This window comes from Phaseolus vulgaris, chromosome 5, assembly GCF_000499845.2.
Source record: "Phaseolus vulgaris cultivar G19833 chromosome 5, P. vulgaris v2.0, whole genome shotgun sequence".
Classification (NCBI taxonomy): Eukaryota; Viridiplantae; Streptophyta; class Magnoliopsida; order Fabales; family Fabaceae; genus Phaseolus; species Phaseolus vulgaris.
Genome location: NC_023755.2, coordinates 34,926,228 through 34,945,669, shown reverse-complemented (window position 1 = coordinate 34,945,669; position 19,442 = coordinate 34,926,228). Strand labels below are relative to the sequence as shown.

The 19,442-nt window shown below is 30.2% G+C and overlaps 1 protein-coding gene across 1 annotated transcript; it reads right to left on the bottom strand.

Annotated features, from left to right (window-relative positions):
* Positions 1–12,837: 12,837 nt before the first annotated feature.
* LOC137835561 (cellulose synthase-like protein H1) lies at positions 12,838–16,792 on the bottom strand. Its single transcript, XM_068644122.1, has 9 exons — positions 16,336–16,792; positions 15,826–16,150; positions 15,585–15,710; positions 15,076–15,192; positions 14,772–14,984; positions 14,445–14,562; positions 14,023–14,207; positions 13,576–13,926; positions 12,838–13,493 (listed from the first exon to the last, which is right to left on the bottom strand). The coding sequence occupies exons 1-9, from the start codon at positions 16,596–16,598 to the stop codon at positions 12,948–12,950; spliced, it is 2,244 nt and encodes a 747-aa protein (XP_068500223.1). The 5' UTR covers positions 16,599–16,792; the 3' UTR covers positions 12,838–12,947.
* Between the last annotated feature and the right edge of the window lie 2,650 nt (positions 16,793–19,442).

The window sequence follows — 19,442 nt, the reverse complement described above, 5'->3', positions numbered from 1 at the left end:
ATCCTTGATTTTGATTAATGATAGAACCAATTTATGTAAGGCCTTTTAAATGCGCATTTATGTAATTATTAAATCATGAAAGTATTATAACTCATATGAGTCAAGTGGGAGAATGTAAGAAATTATGTAAATTAATTTCTATAAAGTGACTCACATGACTTAGATTTTGGGCTTTGGGCCCAAATATGATTTAATAATAATAATAGAATAAAGGGTCCATTGGTTAACGTGAGAAATATATATCTGATGATATACCTAATGAGAACCTACGTCTGATGGAGATTGGGAACTAAAAGCTATAGGGTTCTGTCTCTGCAGATAATAGTTGTCCCACTGATAACCATCACGAAAGTGTGTGACAAGAACGAAATTGCTAAGAGATAGATTGGGCCAAAGGAGATAAAGTAACTGCTCAATTAGGATCACTCATAGATCAATGTAAGTGCCTATTCCTTCTTGATTATATGATTGTGTGAGAATCATGAAATGATAAGATCTATATGTGAACATTATTGTATGTGTTCAATTTACGTTTATTCTTGTTTTAATTTACACCTCTATGCACTGAAGACCCTCTCCAAGCACCATATATCAATTCAACTCTTTGTGTGAAGGCTAGACAGATATGGTATTTGCTTCTTTAGCTTCTAATGCAAATTAAAAGAGGTTAGTGTTGTGTAACGTGAATAAGGGCACCATGGTCAGTCAACCAATCCTACGTGGCTTTCCATGCTTTCCACTCTCATTTCTCCTCATATTTCATATGATCCAAAAAACACTCTCCTTTCCACTCACCCTCACCCTTTCCCTCTCACAAAACCAAGCGGGGTGACCACCCTAAAATCCGTCCGCGCTACAGGACCACCCTTTGATCCAAACACAGACTAAAACATGAAAAATGTAAAAAATATGATCATCCATGTGAAGAAAACAATTTCCTAATATTTAGTATTGTTTGTTTTGAAAATAAGTGTTTCATCACAATTTTATTTTTAAAAATATGTTTTGTTGATTGAAAAAAGAAAAAATATATAAATTATTTTTAATTTTTAATAATGTAAAAAAAAATAAAGATTATAACTTATAAGCATGATGTTATCAAGAACTGGCTCTTTCCAGTTGCCAGTTTATATCTTATATAAAATTGTACATGAAGAATTGTAGGAACACGAAGATTTTTGGTGTCGAAATATTGAATAAGGAATTGAAATAATTACTTTTATATATTATACACCGATAGAAAAGTTTACAAATTTTCAATTTAAATATATATTGGATTTGGATTGTTTTTAATTTAAATTATTTAATTTTTAGATATTTTATTTATAAGATAATTTAAATTTATTAGATGTTAATATTTTTATTTGGATACAACATTTCAATTATACTATAAAGGTTATCCAAAAAATTGTAATAAAATAGCATTAGTGATATGGAGAAAAAAGTATTATATAAACATCGATAAAAAAAAGAAATCATCAAAAACCTTAAAAAGATATCTTTTGATATCTATTAAAAAATAATCCCATTAACATTACTAAATAAATCATAACAATTAGTTTTCACTTGCATTTGCATCTATGGATAAATAATGAAAAACCATCATTTTATCATTTTAAAAGTAGTTTAATTAGTCTGAATAAGAAAATATTGTTTAAATCTTAAGCTGTAAACATTATAATAAAATTATTAAATAAAAATTAATTTTAAAAATAAAAAATAATTCATTATATTAATTAAATTAAATATTATTTTAAAATATTATTGATAATTAAAGTAGTTAAAATTATATCTAATTAATTATTAAAGTTTTACTTACTAATTTTAATTTATAAAAATATTATATAAAAGAACAAAAGCTAACGTTTGATACTCAAATCACGAACAGAGAATCTTGAATAGATTAATGCAGTACGTCCCAAGTATTTTTTTCTTTCTTTTGTCACATTGGTCGTTAAAATGTTGTTCTTTACGGTGCACAAATAATTATGATTGAATATACTTATTTTTTTATTTTATTTTTTCTTGTCGTAATATCATGTTCTTACTATTATTTAATTATTTTAAACATCACAATCTACTTTTAAAAATACATTAATTTTATTTTTTTTAAATTGATGAAATGTTGTTAACATATATTTTATTAATGTGTTGCTAACATCTCAACAACACCCTTATTTTAACGACATTTTCGTAAAAAATAAATTATTATTTAAAAATTAATTAAAATTTTGAAAAAAAAATTAATATCAAAATCAACTTAAGAAATAGATGGACCAAATTAGTAAAGGTACTACCAAAAATTTAAATTTTAATAAGGGTGTTTTAATAAAGATTATGAAAATCTTCGGAACACGGAAGGTTATTATAATTTCTGACAACTCTCAATTGTTTCTTAAATAAACTTTTTTTATTTTTATCATTAGTTTAGTTTTTCAGAGACATGCTTGTTAGACATTTTTGCAGTTTTAATGGTTTTTACACTTTGCAGTCTCGTTTGTTAGACATTTTTATAGTTTTCATGTTTTTTACACTCCGCATTCTCGTTTTGGAGGTATCTCAATGCTTTTTACACACTTCCGCAGTTTCATTTCGAAGGCATCTCAATCCTAAAAAATCTTCATGTCTAAATTGAAGTTCCATCTCTCTATAAGTTCAATCTCTCTATGCTCAATAGGTATTCATTCTATTTCAACTTCCTTATGCTTGTTTTCTTATTCATTATGTTTTATTCACTCTCACGCAATCTAATTTCACTTATGCTGTGTTTGGATTAGAACTTTACCGACGTTTATCTCGGTTAGGCAAATGCTTGCTTCTAGATTTTGTGCAATTGGAATGTACGTTTCTTCGTTTGATGAATTTCAAATTGCAACCTAGGAATACGCTTGGTATTACGATAATTGAAAATTGAATTCTAGAATTAAGGAATATCATAAAACTAGGTAATTAAACTTTGTATAATTTTTTCATTTAGGTGTAGTGAGATATCATTTGAATATTCCTTGAACGGTCAAAACAAATGTAGAACAAGCTGGAAATCCAATCAAAATAAATGCAATATAAAATGAAGCAAAGGGAAGTTAAAAGATAATTACAACATCTTCATATAGTTTTTCCTATAGGTGTTGTTTCACTGTGCTTGCACGTCAATTTCTTAAAATTTATTTCATTTAAGAACACGTTTTCCAAAATCATTTTATGAATAAAAAGGATTCATGAAGCATGAAACAACTATAATATGGTTAAATTAAGTCATTCAAATGGGCGAGATACCATATATTTGAGGTTGTATCCACGAATCAATTCTGCATATGAACTTTCTATACAGGATAAGAAATAGTAGGAAACATATTTCCCTAAGAAAACCTTTGCATTTGATCTAACCATGCCTTTTACATCATTTGACACAGGTGAATCTTACTTAAATCCTCAATTTACAGAGGAATTTTGGCAACGATGGCACGATATATCAAATACTTTTTTAGGTCATTGTTGAGAATATGTCTACAGAAGAGATCCAAGCTTTAAAGGCAATGTTTACAAATATGTACACTGACAAGAGTAGTATAATCACCTATGAAGAACTAAAGGCAGGATTGCATAGACTTGGATCAAAGCTCATAGAGGTTGAAGTGAAACAACTTATGGATGATGTAAGCTTTTCTTTTGTCATCTCTGTATATTTTCTTTAAGGATTTTTAAACTTATATTTCTTGGCTCAATATTGTAGGCTGATGTAGATGGAAATTACTCAATTGACTATATAGAATTCATCACAACTACAATGCAAGACACAAGTTAGAAAGAGATGACCAACTCTTCAAGGCCTTTCAATATTTTGATAAAGACAAGTGGGTAAGCCTTCCACTATCATGATTTCTTGTCCATCCAAGTCACCCCCCCTCCCCCCAATTTATTTTTTGACTTTGCATTATGCCATCCATACGAACCTTTCAACTATTGAGTTCAATGCTTCACTGTCAATGCCATGTTGCCAACTAAGTGTCATGCATCTTGTTATAGTTTTTAATAATAAATAATGCACCATGGCAAGCAATCTCATTTACAAATCATTAACTGTTGAGTGTAACTTGGATAGAGATGTTAGAAGCAATGACATATCTTATTCTCTAGTCTCCATTTGACTTCATTACAAGTATATTACAAGAAATGAACTGGAATCACCCATGAAAGAATATGGTATAGGTGACGATGCCACGATCAAGGAAATCATATCTAAAGTTGATACAATTATCTTTGAAGTGGATACATATCATGTAAGCTCATTTTCTATTGAATTACTATAAGGTTATATTCTAGTTCCATAGATAATACTAAAATGTTGTGGTTTCACAGGATGGTAGAATCTGTTGAAGAAGAGCTTCGATGACTCCAAATCTCAATGGATTGCTTGAAAGCTGATTGTATCTTAGTTGGGTGTGTTTTGGGGTAGTTTGAATTTGTTAATTCATTCTTAGTTTGAATCCAAAAGCTTGTTTAATTCAAATCTTTTTAAAAGAGTGTTTTATGAAGAAGCAGAAAAACAACCAGTTGTTTTATCGTTGAAATCGGTTGTTTCATACTTAATGTTTTTGAAACTGGTTTTGGCAGATTTGAACTTGGTTGACTTTGCTGTCAAACCAATTCAATCGGTTGTTTCGACAAAACAACCGACTATTTTTTTAACTGCTTTAACAGAATTTTGTTAAGTGAGTTAAATCTGCATTAAATGTTTTCAAACTGATTTGACTTTTATAATAAATGTTTTCAACTGCTAGTTGGAGTATAAATGTTCTGTTATACGCTCCTAGCATATTGCTTACAAGATCAGTTTTTGAAATCAGGTTTTCTCTAAGATTGCTTAAGGCTTTGGATATTTCTCTAAGAGTGAAGTAGGACTTTCTGTGTACTTTGATTTGATTTGTATCAGGTGTGATCAATCTAGCTGCTACATGAGTGTTGATGAGGTTGGAACAATAGTGGATCAAACTAAATACAGGGGTTTGATTGACTCCTTGCTTTATCTCGCTGCAAGTAGGCCTGATATCATGTTTGTTGTTTATCTTTATGCAAGATTTCAATCTAGTCCAGGGAAATCTCATTTTAAAGCTGCCAAGAGAATCCTGAAATATCTAAAAGGAACAAAATCAGTGGGTTTATGGTATCCTTAACATTCTCCTATACATTTAGTTGGATATTCTGATTTTGATTTTGCAGGATGTAAATTGGATAGAATGAGCACAAGTGGGACTTGTCATTTATTTAGCTCAATACTTATATCTTGGAGTTGCAAAAAGCAAGCTTGTGTGGCTTTGTCAGCTGCAAAAGCTGAGTACATTGTTGTTGGGAGTTGTTGTGCATAGATTATTTAGATCAAGCAGCAGTTGGAAGATTTTGGACTACATGTTAGCAAGGTTCCTTTGCTGTGTGAGAACACAAGTGCTATAAATCTCACAAAAAATTAGATTCAACACTCCAAAACAAAGCACATTGAGATCCGACATCACTTTATCTGAGATCATGTCAGTAATGGAGATTGGGAAGTGAAATTTATTGAAACAGAAAAACAACTAGCAGACATTTTCACCAAGCCTTTGCCAAAACATAGGTTCTTTCTCTTAAGAAATGAGTTGGGAATTGTTGATTCTCAAAATCTTTCTTAAACTTGATATTATCAAATTGTTTTACTCTATTTGTGAAGACAAATAGGGGGAGATTATGTTGGTTTGATTACTGATTAATTGTTGTTTTTAATTGTTTTAAATGCTAATATGTAGCTGTGTAGGAAACTCTGATTTTCACTCCTACTTACACTGGTTTTTCACACTGATTTTTTGGTTTCTCTTTGTGAAAATCATATAGTGGAATCTGATTCAGTAATGCAAGAGATTTTGGATGGAATTGCTTTTTGGTACTATTGTTTTGATTGTTTTGCAGGTACCTTCAAATTCAAACAGAACTCAACAAAGCAAACCAGGTATTTGTCTCCATCAAATAAGGGAGAGATTATTGAAGAAGAGCTTTGATGACTCCAAATCTCCATGGATTGCTTGAAGGTTGATTGTAGCTTAGTTAGGTGTGTTTTAGGGTAGTTTGAATTTGTTAATTCACTCTTAGTTTGAATCCAAAAGCTTGTTTAATTCAAATCTTTTTAAAAGATTGTTTTATGAAAAAGCAAAAAAATAACCAGTTGTTTTATCGTTGAAATCCGTTGTTTCATACTTAATGTTTTTGAAATTGGTTTTGGCAGATTTGAACTTGGTTGACTTTGCTGTCAAACCAATTCAATCGGTTGTTTCGACAAAACAACCGACTATTTTTCTAACTACCTTATCAAAATTTTGTTAAGTGAGTTAAATCTACATTAAATGTTTTCAAACTGATTTGGCTTTTACAATAAATGTTTTCAACTGCTAATTGGAGTACAAATGTTTTGTTATATGCTCCTAGCAGAGTGCTTACAAGATCAATTTTTGAAATCAAGTTTTCTCCAAGATTTCATAAGGCTTCTGATATTTCTCTAAGAGTGAAGTAGGACTTGTTGTGTACTTTGAAATGATTTGTACCAAGTGTGATCAATCTTATTTCTTCCTTCAATTGTATTTCTGTAAGGACTGGCGTTCACAGAGTTAGAGGGTGTTTTGATCTGTGGTGTGATTGTGTGTGCCAAAGGAAGTGTGTGTTCTTGAGGGGATCAAGATCACTTCTTTAGTGGTTGTGTGTTTGTAATCTGGTTTTTGATTACTTAGTGGATACCCAGAGGTTTCTCGGAACTGGATGTAACTCTTGGTTGAAGAGTAAACCAGTATAAAATTGCTTGTGTGATTCTTTCTCTCCCTTAACTCTTGCATATCTGTTTTTAGTTGTTTTTACACTCTACTAATAAAAACAATCGGTTGAATCGCAGAAACAACCGATTGAATTTATGGAATTCAACTAAAATTGTTTTCTATCTTGCATTCTTTGATTCCTTTGGTTGTGATTCTTCTTTGACTTTCTTCATACCTTCAAAACTTTCGAAAAACGTTTGAAAACAATTCACCCTCCTCTTGTTTAAGACCTACGATTCTAACAAAATCAACTATGAAGAATTCTCTACAATGATGAAGAGTGGAAACCAACAATGCAAGGTATTCTAAATCACCCATCTAACCAGTCTGAGGGTCTGGTTTCCAAGACCCCCCTTTGGGAAAAGGTTTATACCTCTAATAAGTACTTCCAAAAGTTGGTATTACTTAGTGACATGTACAACTTCAGTTTAGAATGTTCGATTTACATTGCTTCACATGATATTAGTCAACCAACTTCTTGTTTCATTTTTGTTTTTTCTTTATTTTTATTTTCACTGAGATTCTACTTGAGTCCTCTTTGATTTGTTTTGGACACTAAACTATAAAAATCACATAGAAAAGTTGTATCTCAAAAAGATTATGAGTTTTTGGACATGAAAGTTTACATCCTACAAGGAGAGTGGTTTATTCCTAATATATAGCCCATCACTTTTAATATTATTTAATTTGATTCATTTCATTGATTTTGTGTTTTAAACTAGGTTTCTATATTGACATCACAACTCAATGAAATGAAATCAATAATGACTCTTTTTGTGCAAATTATTCAAGAGAGTTGCTTCATGATTTTGCAATGTTTCATGCATCACCAGTAATATTTAAATCTTGATTAAATTAATATACATTTTATATTATAATTGACATGCTACTTATTATAATTATTTTTATATATTAGGAATTTGATCAAGGAAGTGTTCCAAACGATGAAACAAATTATGAACATCAAGAATCATAGCCAAAGAATGTTATTTAGTAGGCACTGTTTTATTATTCACGTTTTGAGGTTTCATAGATTTTAGTTATTCATGGGCACTGTTTTGTTTGTATGATGCACTTTGTTTGTATTTGGGTCATCTTATGAGTTTATGAATGAATGAACACGTCAAAAGTATAGATTTGGTCATGCTTTGGTTCGTTTTTGTGTTGGTTAATTTTGTGAAGTGTCGCATGAAATGACAAAACATATATAGGTTTGAGAAGAGCCATAAAGGAGGCTATCAATAAAAAGGATAAAAACATGTCATGCCAAATTGCCAAGCAAGGTTCCATGCAACACAAATTGACATTTGGAGTACGTGACCAAATTGCTCAAAAATGTTGGGTCTCTTCCTAGTAATTTTTATCTTTTTGAATGTTCCAAACTCTTTATTTGTTCACAATGTGCATAGACTTCATAAACTTGTTCTTCCATTTATAGAATCATTTATTAGTGTACTTTGGTTTCAACACATATTCACTAGTTATGACAACATATCCTTCAAACTTATTCAAAACTAAATTTCATTATATTTTGTGTTTATATTTAAATTTAATTGATATATGAATTTGTGTGGGAAATTTTGAAGTGGAGAAAATATCATTTGATTGAGGTAGCATGTTTTGTGGTTCAGAACCTGTTAGAATTTAAAATCATCCAGTTAGCTAATTAGTTAGAACATATTGGTGCATCAAGTTGTTGGTGAACTAATAAGTGGTGCATGAATGTGAAAGAAATCAATATAGTTTTAAATTTATTGTACTATTTTATATCTTGATACCTTGCATGAGAAGGACTTAATAAACAAACCCATATTAATTTTATAAGTACAACAAAGGATTGTTATTTTATTACAAGGACAAAATTTGTTAATTTAAGATAAAAAAAATGTGAAAGGTTGTATTTGCAAATAACTATATTATTTTAAATCATAGTAGGACCTGTCATATAACGAGTTTAACTTAATAAGTAATATGTTGTGTTATAATTACTAAATTGTTACCCATGAAATGAGTTTACACGAATGGATATCGTTGAGTTATTTTGGTTAACATTTTTATTATTTGTCACCTTTTTTTATATATGCACCTCATAGAAGTAACATGAGTTTTCAAACTGCCGGAAATGATAGGGGTTTCCAAATCGTTGGGAATAATAAGGTTTCAAAGAACCACCGGAAAGTAATTATTTTCCAAGGATTCGTAAAAATCGTGGGTAATCCGTTAGCGACACTAGATCTTCTAAGGAAAAAACAAATCGCGGCTAACGTACTTAATGGGGGTTAAAACTTCCGTAAACACAAAAAATAACCCTATAAATTTTTTTATTTTTGATAATTTGATTACATATTCTATGAGACTGGAAGTTCAAGAGAGGACTTTACCTTTCTACATTTATTAGTTGTTAGAAAAGAGATAAGGTGGTATTTGGTAATGAATATCGATTGCTATGGTTTTTTCCTATTTGTTTTAATTATTGGAGATCTCATATCGATTAGGGATAATATCAATTCACAGTATATAAGTGGACGTAAACTTCATCTCGTAAGTCAATTTTGTAGCATTGAGTTATGTCTAAAATTCACTTAATATAATATCACAATCATTTATAGTTTATAGTAACGAGAGTATTTTTTGGGTCAATCATGTCACCCACTATTTTACTGGTATTAGATCATCCATAAATATATAATCTCATGCAAGAGTTGGTAGGTCTATGAGGGAGTGTGTTGAAAATTCCCACATTGTTCTTTGCAATCTTAAAGAAACGTGTAATTTTGACTATTTTGTTAAGTTTTTTATAGTCTTAAAGAAACGTGTAATTTTGACTATTTATTTGTTTTGGTTTGATCTTGGAAGTTGATTGTGTCTATATTTTTCTATATTTTTCTATATTTTAATTTGGAAGCATCATAAGTTTCTTATTTGATATGTTGTTTAGGGATTTAAGTTGTTTGATATTTAAATTCAATATTTTCATTTACTTTGGTTGAGGACAAGCAAGATTCTAAGTTGGGGAAAGTGATAAATTTCTAATTTCAGTAATACTTCATATTAAAATATAGACACTTATGAGTATTAATTGTTAAAATATATATAAAAATAATCCCTAATTTATGAATTTATACCTTTTTACATATTTTATTATCATTATTTGAATAAGAACATTTTATTACCAAATTCGTTGTTAATTTCAGGTTTTTAGGGAAGAATGGAGATGATTGGGCTAAAGAGAAATAATATAAGCTAAAAGGAGAAAACTGGCAGGCCCCAATACGCCAAAAGCACTGAAAGCCCAAATCAGCATCAGAGCATCTCGCTCAAGCGAGCTATATCTCACTTGAGCGAGAGAGCGCTAGAAACATTGGGTCATTTTATGTTTTAACCAACAAGCTCATTAGCACGACGCAATAAGCCACTTAACCCTAGAAAATTAGGTTAAATAGGGGGTTTGATGCTCAACCTTAGTATGCCAGATTGAGAGGAAAACACCATCGAGTGATTTGTAACCAGTTGGGAGAATGGAAGGTGTTAGAACTATGCGTGGCTAATTCTACCCTTTGAGATTGAGAGTAATTTGTTCAAACTCTTATGTATTGAAGTGATATTTAAATATGATATAATATTTTGTTCTTGATTGATTATTGGTATTGTTGTTTTGATTCTAAATATTTGTAACATGTTTGAAAATCTTAAATCTGACTGGAAAGTATTTTTAGGATTCTGACCTAAACAACAATACTTAACATATTTGAGTGTTAGGAATAAACTAGAAATGTTAATTGTTATTAACGTCTGAGTTTGATTATAAGTTATTTTTATAAATAAGCAAGGAATCGATATTTAAGGAACATTCTTCATAATTTTATATGCGAGGAATCAATATAAATGACTTTTATACGAGCATCAATTTCAATCAAAGATCCTAATGTTAACATGCTAATAACAATACATTAGAGTGATACAGATTAAACTTAATCCCTATTTTTCCAACTTGAAGCGACAAATTCTTTGTCTGTTTTCTTATTGATCATTGCCAACACAACCACTTTCAACACTTTTTTTTATTGTTCTTTTCTATATTTATTGAGTATTGTACTGGATAATTCAACTGTTCCTTGTGGGATCGATATCCTTCCTTAGAGACAAATTATTACTTTTGGCAACGCGGTACACTTTTCGTAGAAAGTCATCATAACGCCAACAAGATGATAGTATAAAAGTGGTTAGATGACCCCAAGTTGTCTCCCGAAGAATTTAATAGTGAGTCTGGTGAACAAAATTCAAAACATATCTGCAAGCAATGAACATTAGCAATGTTAGTACAACAAAAAGGATTGCAATTGTTAAGCAGGAAAATATAAATGGATTTAAAACAGTAAAGAATGCAGGTTGACTCCGAAGTTCATCCACCAATGAAATCCTTTCTCTTCAAACACATGCCATGTACTAAGATTAAACTTTTCTACAGAAAAAAAAAATTTCTATTAAAAATGGCATATACATTCATAATTATATTTATGGAAAGGGGAATCCACAATGTATTTTTTGTTTTCTAGAAACCTGACTCCATAATATAGTTCCAGATTGAGTGATTTGGAAATTTCCTAGATAGATCCATCCGAGCACAATCTCGGATTCCAATTTTCATAAACTTAAAAACTCCATATAATCACCCACCTCTTAAAAAAACTCAGTTCTTACCTTTAAAAGTCAACTAACATTAGTGCCTCAGATGAACTAAGAAGAAGAACATTGGCAAAACAACTCATTCAAAGTGTGCTTTTCAAATAAAAAGGTCAAAACTAGTTTAAGAATTTTAAAAGTTATGGAAGTGTAGGAAGAAAAATGTAGGCACTAACACAAAATGTATACACAACAATTATTTATTTAATGCGTTTTTAGGGTTAGTCGTTGTCATTAAAAACGCGATAACATTTTTTAAATTAACTTCATTTACGAATGCGGCTATTTGTAATAGCTGCATTCTTAAATTAAAGCGCATGATTTAAGGATGTGACTATTATAAATAACCACATTTGTAAATCAAAGCGCATGATTTAAGAATGCGGCTATTACTAACTACATAACCACCCTTATAAAATATAAATATAAATAACCGCACTCTTTTTATCTTTCTACAAGTTTCCAGAAGAAACTCCCTTATCTTTAATTTTAATAGTAGGATACCTAGAAATAGAGTTGGATATTTAAACTTTCTTAATCATGATTTTTCTTTACTGGTCTTCATTGGGTTTCACTGCCCACGATATTTATGGGCATATATGTAATCATCACCTCGTCCATTTTCAATTGGTTTAGTATGCAATTTGGCCTTCATTTGGATTGATTTCAATATTTGGTTTCTTATAAATTAGATGCATTAAAGATTGGCCCTCGAGATAAGACCAGCTGCTGTCATTGTGGTGCAAGCTTATCGTTTCATTATTTTATTTTGTTTTTATCAACATAATTTGCCATTGTTAAGAAACAAGTACTATTATTATGCAATATAATTAACATATCTATGTTTCCAACGTATATATATTTATAAAGTTACGTAGCTTAGTTATATAATATATATATATATATATATAAATTAACATTATTGAAATTTATACTTTTTATTATTATTTTTATTACTACCTTTTTAAAATTATACTTATTACCTTTTTATTTTCTCTTTGATTTTTAAAAGAAAATATTTTTAAATAATATAATTCTAATACATTATGTTGGAAAAATATTGCATTGAATTTCTTTTTATCATTTTTATTTTCTTTAATCGTAATACTTTTTAAATTTTATTTATTTATTTTTCAATATTTTATCTAGATAAAATGCAAGATATATATATATATATATATATTAAATATTTAATTATAAGAGTTAAAAGTAGAAATATTACATATTCCCAATACTTTTATGCATGGCAGCGAAAGAAGAAGGGAGAAGGAAACAGAACATAAGGAGAGAGAGGGATATAACACAAAGCAAAACGACATGGTTCTCAACAAGATAACTTCTAATAGACTTGCTTAGTGAACCAAACTTCAGAAATAATAAACACATAATAAAGAAAATATGAGAAGCATATCAAGAGAAAGTTCAACTCTATCAACTCATAATATTACTTCTACAAAGTTGCACAAAGACTAATGCAAACACGGATGACATGCAAATGGTGGTTAAGGGAATCCCATATTTTCCTCTGCCAAACAATCCTTTCAAATATGGAAAGTAACACACTATCAGATATGTGCTACAAATGAACTCTCCTATTCCACTCCCATTTCCACTATCACTTGGTTGCAACCCCAATAACTTTATCACCATGCCTGCCAAATGCACCAACAAAATCGTCGTGCCTACCACAAAAACTGGAGACTCGTCGAACGTGAACCTTCCAGCATCTGCATTGTTTCCATCAGCATCAGAAGTTGTGTGTTCCTTCTCTGTTATTTCAAACACAGTATCTGAAATCCCTGATAGCTTAAGCATAGCACTCAAAAATCCAATAAAGCATGCAGTCGTGGTTCTCATTACACACATTCTTTGATTGTTCCACCAATTTGTTATAGACAACCCAATTGTAAGGTGCTCTAATAGAGTATGTATGTTGTAAATCACAAAAAGAGAAATTGCAATCCAAAGGCCAAGTCCCTGGAACAAAACAAAATTAAGAATCCTTTGTATTGTCTAGCATAGCATATATATTAAACTTGGATTGGAATTTGAATCAAACCTGAGGAAAGATACTGGTGTTGGCAATCATGCAATATGCAATTACAGCAACATAGCAAACTAGGAATGCACCACGCAAGCCCCAGATTGTAGGCCAAAAATAAGACAAGCATGTCCTGAATTGGATCTTACCAAAGAGCATGGCCATAAGAGGAGAATGCTTTCCAAAAAAGACTACAGTAAGGCCTGAGGCCCATCTCTTTTGTTGTATCATTGTAGAGAGTAATCCTCCAGGAGCACATCCTGTGAAGGCAATTGGATCTGGGGTACAACACTCTGATCTCCAACCTTTTCTGTGAATATTCAACCCTGTTGGTACATCTTCTGAGATTGATCCATACAACCAGCCCAACTAGAGTTTCCAAAATTGTAGTTAACAAGACTTCATTTGTGCAAAAAATGGTTTACTGTTATCTAAAAGGTATACTTTTTTTTTTCTGTTATGTACCTGTTTACCCCAGAAAGTGCCACATTCATATTCACAATTAGCAACTTGGGTTGCTGCCTCAATAAAGTTGGAAGGAGTAATATCATTAGCTGAATATCCATTCCCTCCCACAACATGGGCTGCTGATTTGATGAACTCTTTTGAGCTTCCAAATTGTTGTATTAATATATTTTCTTCTGATTTTCCTGCAGAAGATACAAAATAATAAACATGTGTTGGATCCACTATTTAGGAATCAACAACCAAACTATCCTTGTATTTGTTATTTATTTTAAAAATATGTATTGCATGTGTTCATTAACTAAGCATTAAATAGTTTTGGATTGACACAAAATTTTGCATAATAAAAACTTTCAATCCAAAGCAAACTTTGAGATATAATATTGAATTAAGAGATTTTGTGCATTGGTTAAGAGAAAGACCTTTTATAATGGTTTCAATTTCATGAGGATAAAGACCGTAAATAGTGTTTCTTCTATGGAAGGTGTTTGTTCCTACATAGAAAGGTCCTTGAAGTCCACCTATGCCCTGTATTATGTACTGCATAAGACAAAACAAGAAAAAGTTGGTTTACAAAGCTCCTTGGTTCATAAATTTCACTAATGAAAAGTGTTGGGATCCATATCGATTAGATAACGAAACATTTTATAGTATATAATCTCACCATAACTTTTATAATGTTGAATTAAACTTAAAATTGATTTATAGTAAAGAGTAAACTTAGAAGCTTATTTAAAGCTGTAAAACACCTCAAATGCAGTCACCATCTGATTTCCAAAAGGGTCATCTTTTATTCCATCGATGAATTGTTGAAAACATTGAACGAAAGCAACTTCTTTCCCTTTTTGTGAATCCATCAAAATGCACAGAGCGTGTAGAACAATCTTGGGATTATTCACAATCATGTCACAGTCTACGTTCAACATAAAGGGGGCATTGCTCATCAATCCAGAGACTCTTGTCTGCAAGTATCAGTTATTAATTCAAATTACATTTGTGGTTAACTTGAAAGAATGAGAATCAAAATTTCATGAAATCGGTTAACAAAATTACCAAGACATTCATAGCACCGGCTTTGTAATTGTGATTGTACTGAGGTCTCTTTTCTCTGGATACATAGATTAAGTAAGGCAACCCATCAAAGAGACCTTCCTTGTTTTCTAATATAACCTGTTCATACGTAATGTAAATAAGTGCTTTTTTGTTTTTAGACGTGCAATGCAAGCACTGAAACTTCCATAGGAATAGATATTAGAAAGATGTATGTAAAATTTGACTGTTTGAAAACATGTTCGTATGGTGGAAGATTTACTTTTTCATCTCAGAAAAGAAGTAAAATGGGTAATCTAAATAGGAAAGAATAGAAATGGTAATGTAAATAGATTTATGATATAACACTTCTGACATTTTCGTATGTTTTATAAATTATGGTAGCCAACATAGTTCGTGAAAATATCTCTACTGAAGCTTTTTCTGTTTCTTATAACATTAATTATTAAGATACTTTTTTATTCTAAAACATTAATTTCTATGTAGTTTAAGAATCATGATATTTCTGTCACCTTAATTATGCTTGGATGATTTCTTTGTTCTGTATTTGAGAAAACAGCAAATTCTCCATCAAGTTGGGATGGAATTGTTTTGTGAGTCACCTCTTCTATTTTATGGCTTAGATTGTCGTACATCTCCTGCAAAATACAAAAAGACAAATAACTCTGTAGTTCATTGTCAGAGTATTTGGAAGTTCAAACATATTATACATCTCCTAATCTTAATAATGCAGGGCAAGGTTATTGCAGTTACCTTCATTTGTAACCATTCTTGTCTGAATTCAAGTGAGTCTTCATTTTTGTATATGGTAACATCAGAGAAGTATTTGGCGGGTGCTCTCACTTGTATGTTATGCCTCTTACAGAAAGGAACCCAATGCTTAGCAAATTTGGAGGCTTCCACAAGGGCATAGAAAGTAAGAGGAGCACAGCCATCATCAGAAACATAGCAAGCTAGCTTGTTTGTAGGATAATCAAGGGCTAGAAGAGATAAAACAGTGTTGACTGTGATAATGGGGGGTTCAAGTACAGGGTCTGCTGTTGTAACAAACAAGTCCACTGGTGGAAGCTCTTGAATCCTATTGAGATTAAAAGAATTAATGTACAAGTACTGTATGATCATCATATGAATGTCACTAAAAACCAAGAATAAGCATTTACCAAGTAGCAACTTCTGGAAGTACTAGAAGAAGGGAAAAAATTGATTGGAATAGGAAACCAGATTCAAAACAGAAAGCACCAATTGCTTTGTGTTATTATGTACCTTTGCAAGAGACGATCTGGGTGAGTAATGGTGATTGCAGGACTCCACTTGGAGTTGAGAATGACAATCCAATTGAAGGTGAACCAAGATTCGCATATGAAAGCAAGGAGGAAGCATGGGAAAGTGAAGGTGTTGGATGAGAAAACTCGGTTACTAAGAAGCAAGAGGAGGAGGAATAAAATGAAGGTGTCTATGACTCTTTGAAATGTGCGTTTGAGCCAAACTTTTTCATAGAGAGGGAGATCATGTTCTTGGTTGGCCATTGGGAGTGTAAGAGACTAGAACTATTGCACTATTACTTGTCTTCTAGAGGTTTGAGATTCCTCAGAGAGTGATAGATTATCTGCAGAATGGGAAAGTTTTATATATGAAATTGTGGTGTTGAGGTATCTGAAATTTATAATCTAAATATAAGGGAATTTTTTCTCCTGTTTAAGTCATGGATTGACTTGTCACTTTTATATAATAATACTAGTGGTATCTTTCTTAAAGTATTTGGTTATTGTTATTTAGTTGTCTCTTACCTCGGAAGATGTTACATTGTTTCACAATGATTTCGAGAAGAAAAAATATACTTGACTTGTATACTTAAAAAAAAAAATGTAAATAAATAATGTAAAATTTTTAAAATCGGTGTAGAAAAAATGAGTTGCCATTGAAAGAATCTTTGGACAATGAACTATCAAAAACTTCTAATACCCACAAAAAAACTTTATCTATGAACTTTTAACTCAATCTTAGAGGTTGAATACTTAGAGGTTGAATACCTGGAAAGGGCGGCTTCTTACATATCAACATATTAAGAATAAAGGTTTGTATATATGTTTTATGTGTACGCTTTGTGAAAAACATGAGGAATATATATTCAGCTTTTATTTTTGAATGTTATAATGTTTTGCATATTTGAAGTTGGATTCGACAGATTTTTCTTCTCATTTCTCTAATAAGGATTATCTTCTTTCTTTTATTAAGAGTGAATTAAATTGATTAAGCTTATTGTGATAACTTTTTCTATTTGGAAGATATGGCGTAAGAGGAATTAGGCTAGATTTCAGGATAAGATTGAGATTTCTAGGGCTATTTCAGTAATTAAAGATTTAACTTGTCTAATGGGAAATTCGTCAAAAGCTTTAATGAATAATGATATGTTGAATTTCAACATGATTAAGTTTTTTGATATTAATACTCGTAGTGGTAAAGTTCTTCGTCCTATTCCTGTTAGATGAGAGTTTCCTTCACCAGGCTGGGTTAAAATTAACATTGATGGGGCTGATAGGGGTATCCTAGACTTGCTACTTGTGGAGGTATTTTCGGTGGGAGTATGGAAGAATTTATTGGTTCTTTTTCTGTGTTTCTTGAAGTTTAGACTACTATAGTTGTTGAGTTTTATGGAGTTATACATGTTATGGAGGAAGCTCAAAAGATGGAGCTTACTAATGTCTGGTTTGAATGTGATTATGTCTTGATTTGTGTTGTGTTTACTGTTAAAACTAATGTCGCGTGAATTTTTCGTAATCAGGTACGTCATCATACAGTGCTCTGACTACCAAGTGTCGAATACTAAAACTGACTTGAGCGTTGGAGTGCATTCTGCAAGTACCATCCGAGTCTGGGTTACAAGAAGATCGAGAGGTGGAACGAGTAGAGAGAAGGAAGGAGCTTGTTTGGAGAGGAAGTGAAGTGTTATCCAATCGTCCGACCAAAGAAGGAGAGAAGCAGTCTCAATAGTTCTCTGGGTTCCAACTTCGTTCAATAACAATTTGTTTAATAATTTAGTTGGTTTATGCAACAATTTAATTTTTAATATTTTTATTTATTTAATTTTTTTAGAATAAAGTTGTGAGTAAAAATATATTTATTTTAATTTTATGCATTTTTTAAATAAAAATATATTTATTTATTTTTTACATATTATATAATATAGAATTTCAATAAAATTGATATTAGAGAATCTAAAAGTTTATAAATAAATACAAAATTTAATTCTTGTAAAATCAAAAGTAATCTTAGAGATAACTATTTAATACAATTAATTTTAACTCAAAAGTATAATTATAACGTATAGATAATTTTTAGTTATACATTTTTGTTACAATATTTCATAATGTAAGATTGATTACGAGAACAAGTTATCCGGGGAGGAGTACAAAAATGTTTTTCTATGTATTTTATTTTTTAATTATTCACATATTTAAATATGTAAAATAATAAAATACTTTTAATTTATGTCATCATAAATTTTTACACAATTTTCTTTTTATTTTTAAGCCAAAAATTATGATTTTATATAAAATAAAAAAAATTAAACTAAAGTCAACTTCAATAAAAAAAATAGTTAGAGATTATCGATTATTTTTACACTAAAATAACGACCTTCATTTTTTTTCTAAAAAGTTTAATAATAAATTATTGTAAATCAAAGTTGGAGTGAACACGGTTTCTTCAAAACCTTTTTCCCAACAAAAGTTATCACCACTTCCAACCATTCTTTGTAATTCTTAAATTATCATTGGAGTCATGTCTATATGTTACAAGTAATATACTACAATTTTTATCTTTTCTTTGGATTAAGAGCTATTGAGAAAGTGAATTTGAAATAGTAATTATAAAAAGTTTTATGATGTTTGGATTAAGATAGATTGAATAAAAAATCTAGAGAAAATTTATAAAAATTTGTAAGTAATTTAATGGGTATGTTTGAAATTATATTTTTTTTTAATTGATGAAAATGTAAATTTATATATTTATTTTTATAAAAGTTATTGAAAAATGATTTGATTAATTATTTATAAATTACAATTATTTTAAATTAAAATATTATTCTAATATATTAAAAATATTATTTTCAGTAATTAAAATATTGTTTAGAAATATTAATACGATGGAATGACATAGTTATTTGAAAAAGTAAAAAATAATATTATAAGGTTTTCTCTACAAATCACTACACTATTTTAAAAAAGGAAATTGATTATTTCTTCCCCTTTCATCACTCTTTCCTCATAAATTGTAAAAAACAAATATCAACATTGTTTACCTTTCTTTCCAAATGAATAATATTCATTGGATAGGATTGAAATCTTCCTACAACTTATTCCTCCATATAA

What these genes read in the sequence shown, in the direction of transcription:
- LOC137835561 (XM_068644122.1), bottom strand. Translation starts at nt 16,598, where the DNA reads ATGGCCAACCAAGAACATGATCTCCCTCTCTATGAAAAAGTTTGGCTC. An exon ending in AAGAATGGTTACAAATGAAG is followed by an intron (nt 15,711 to 15,825) that starts GTAACTGCAATA and finishes TGTATTTTGCAG; the next exon opens with GAGATGTACGACAATCTAAG. An exon ending in AGATGGTGACTGCATTTGAG is followed by an intron (nt 14,563 to 14,771) that starts GTGTTTTACAGC and finishes TGTCTTATGCAG; the next exon opens with TACATAATACAGGGCATAGG.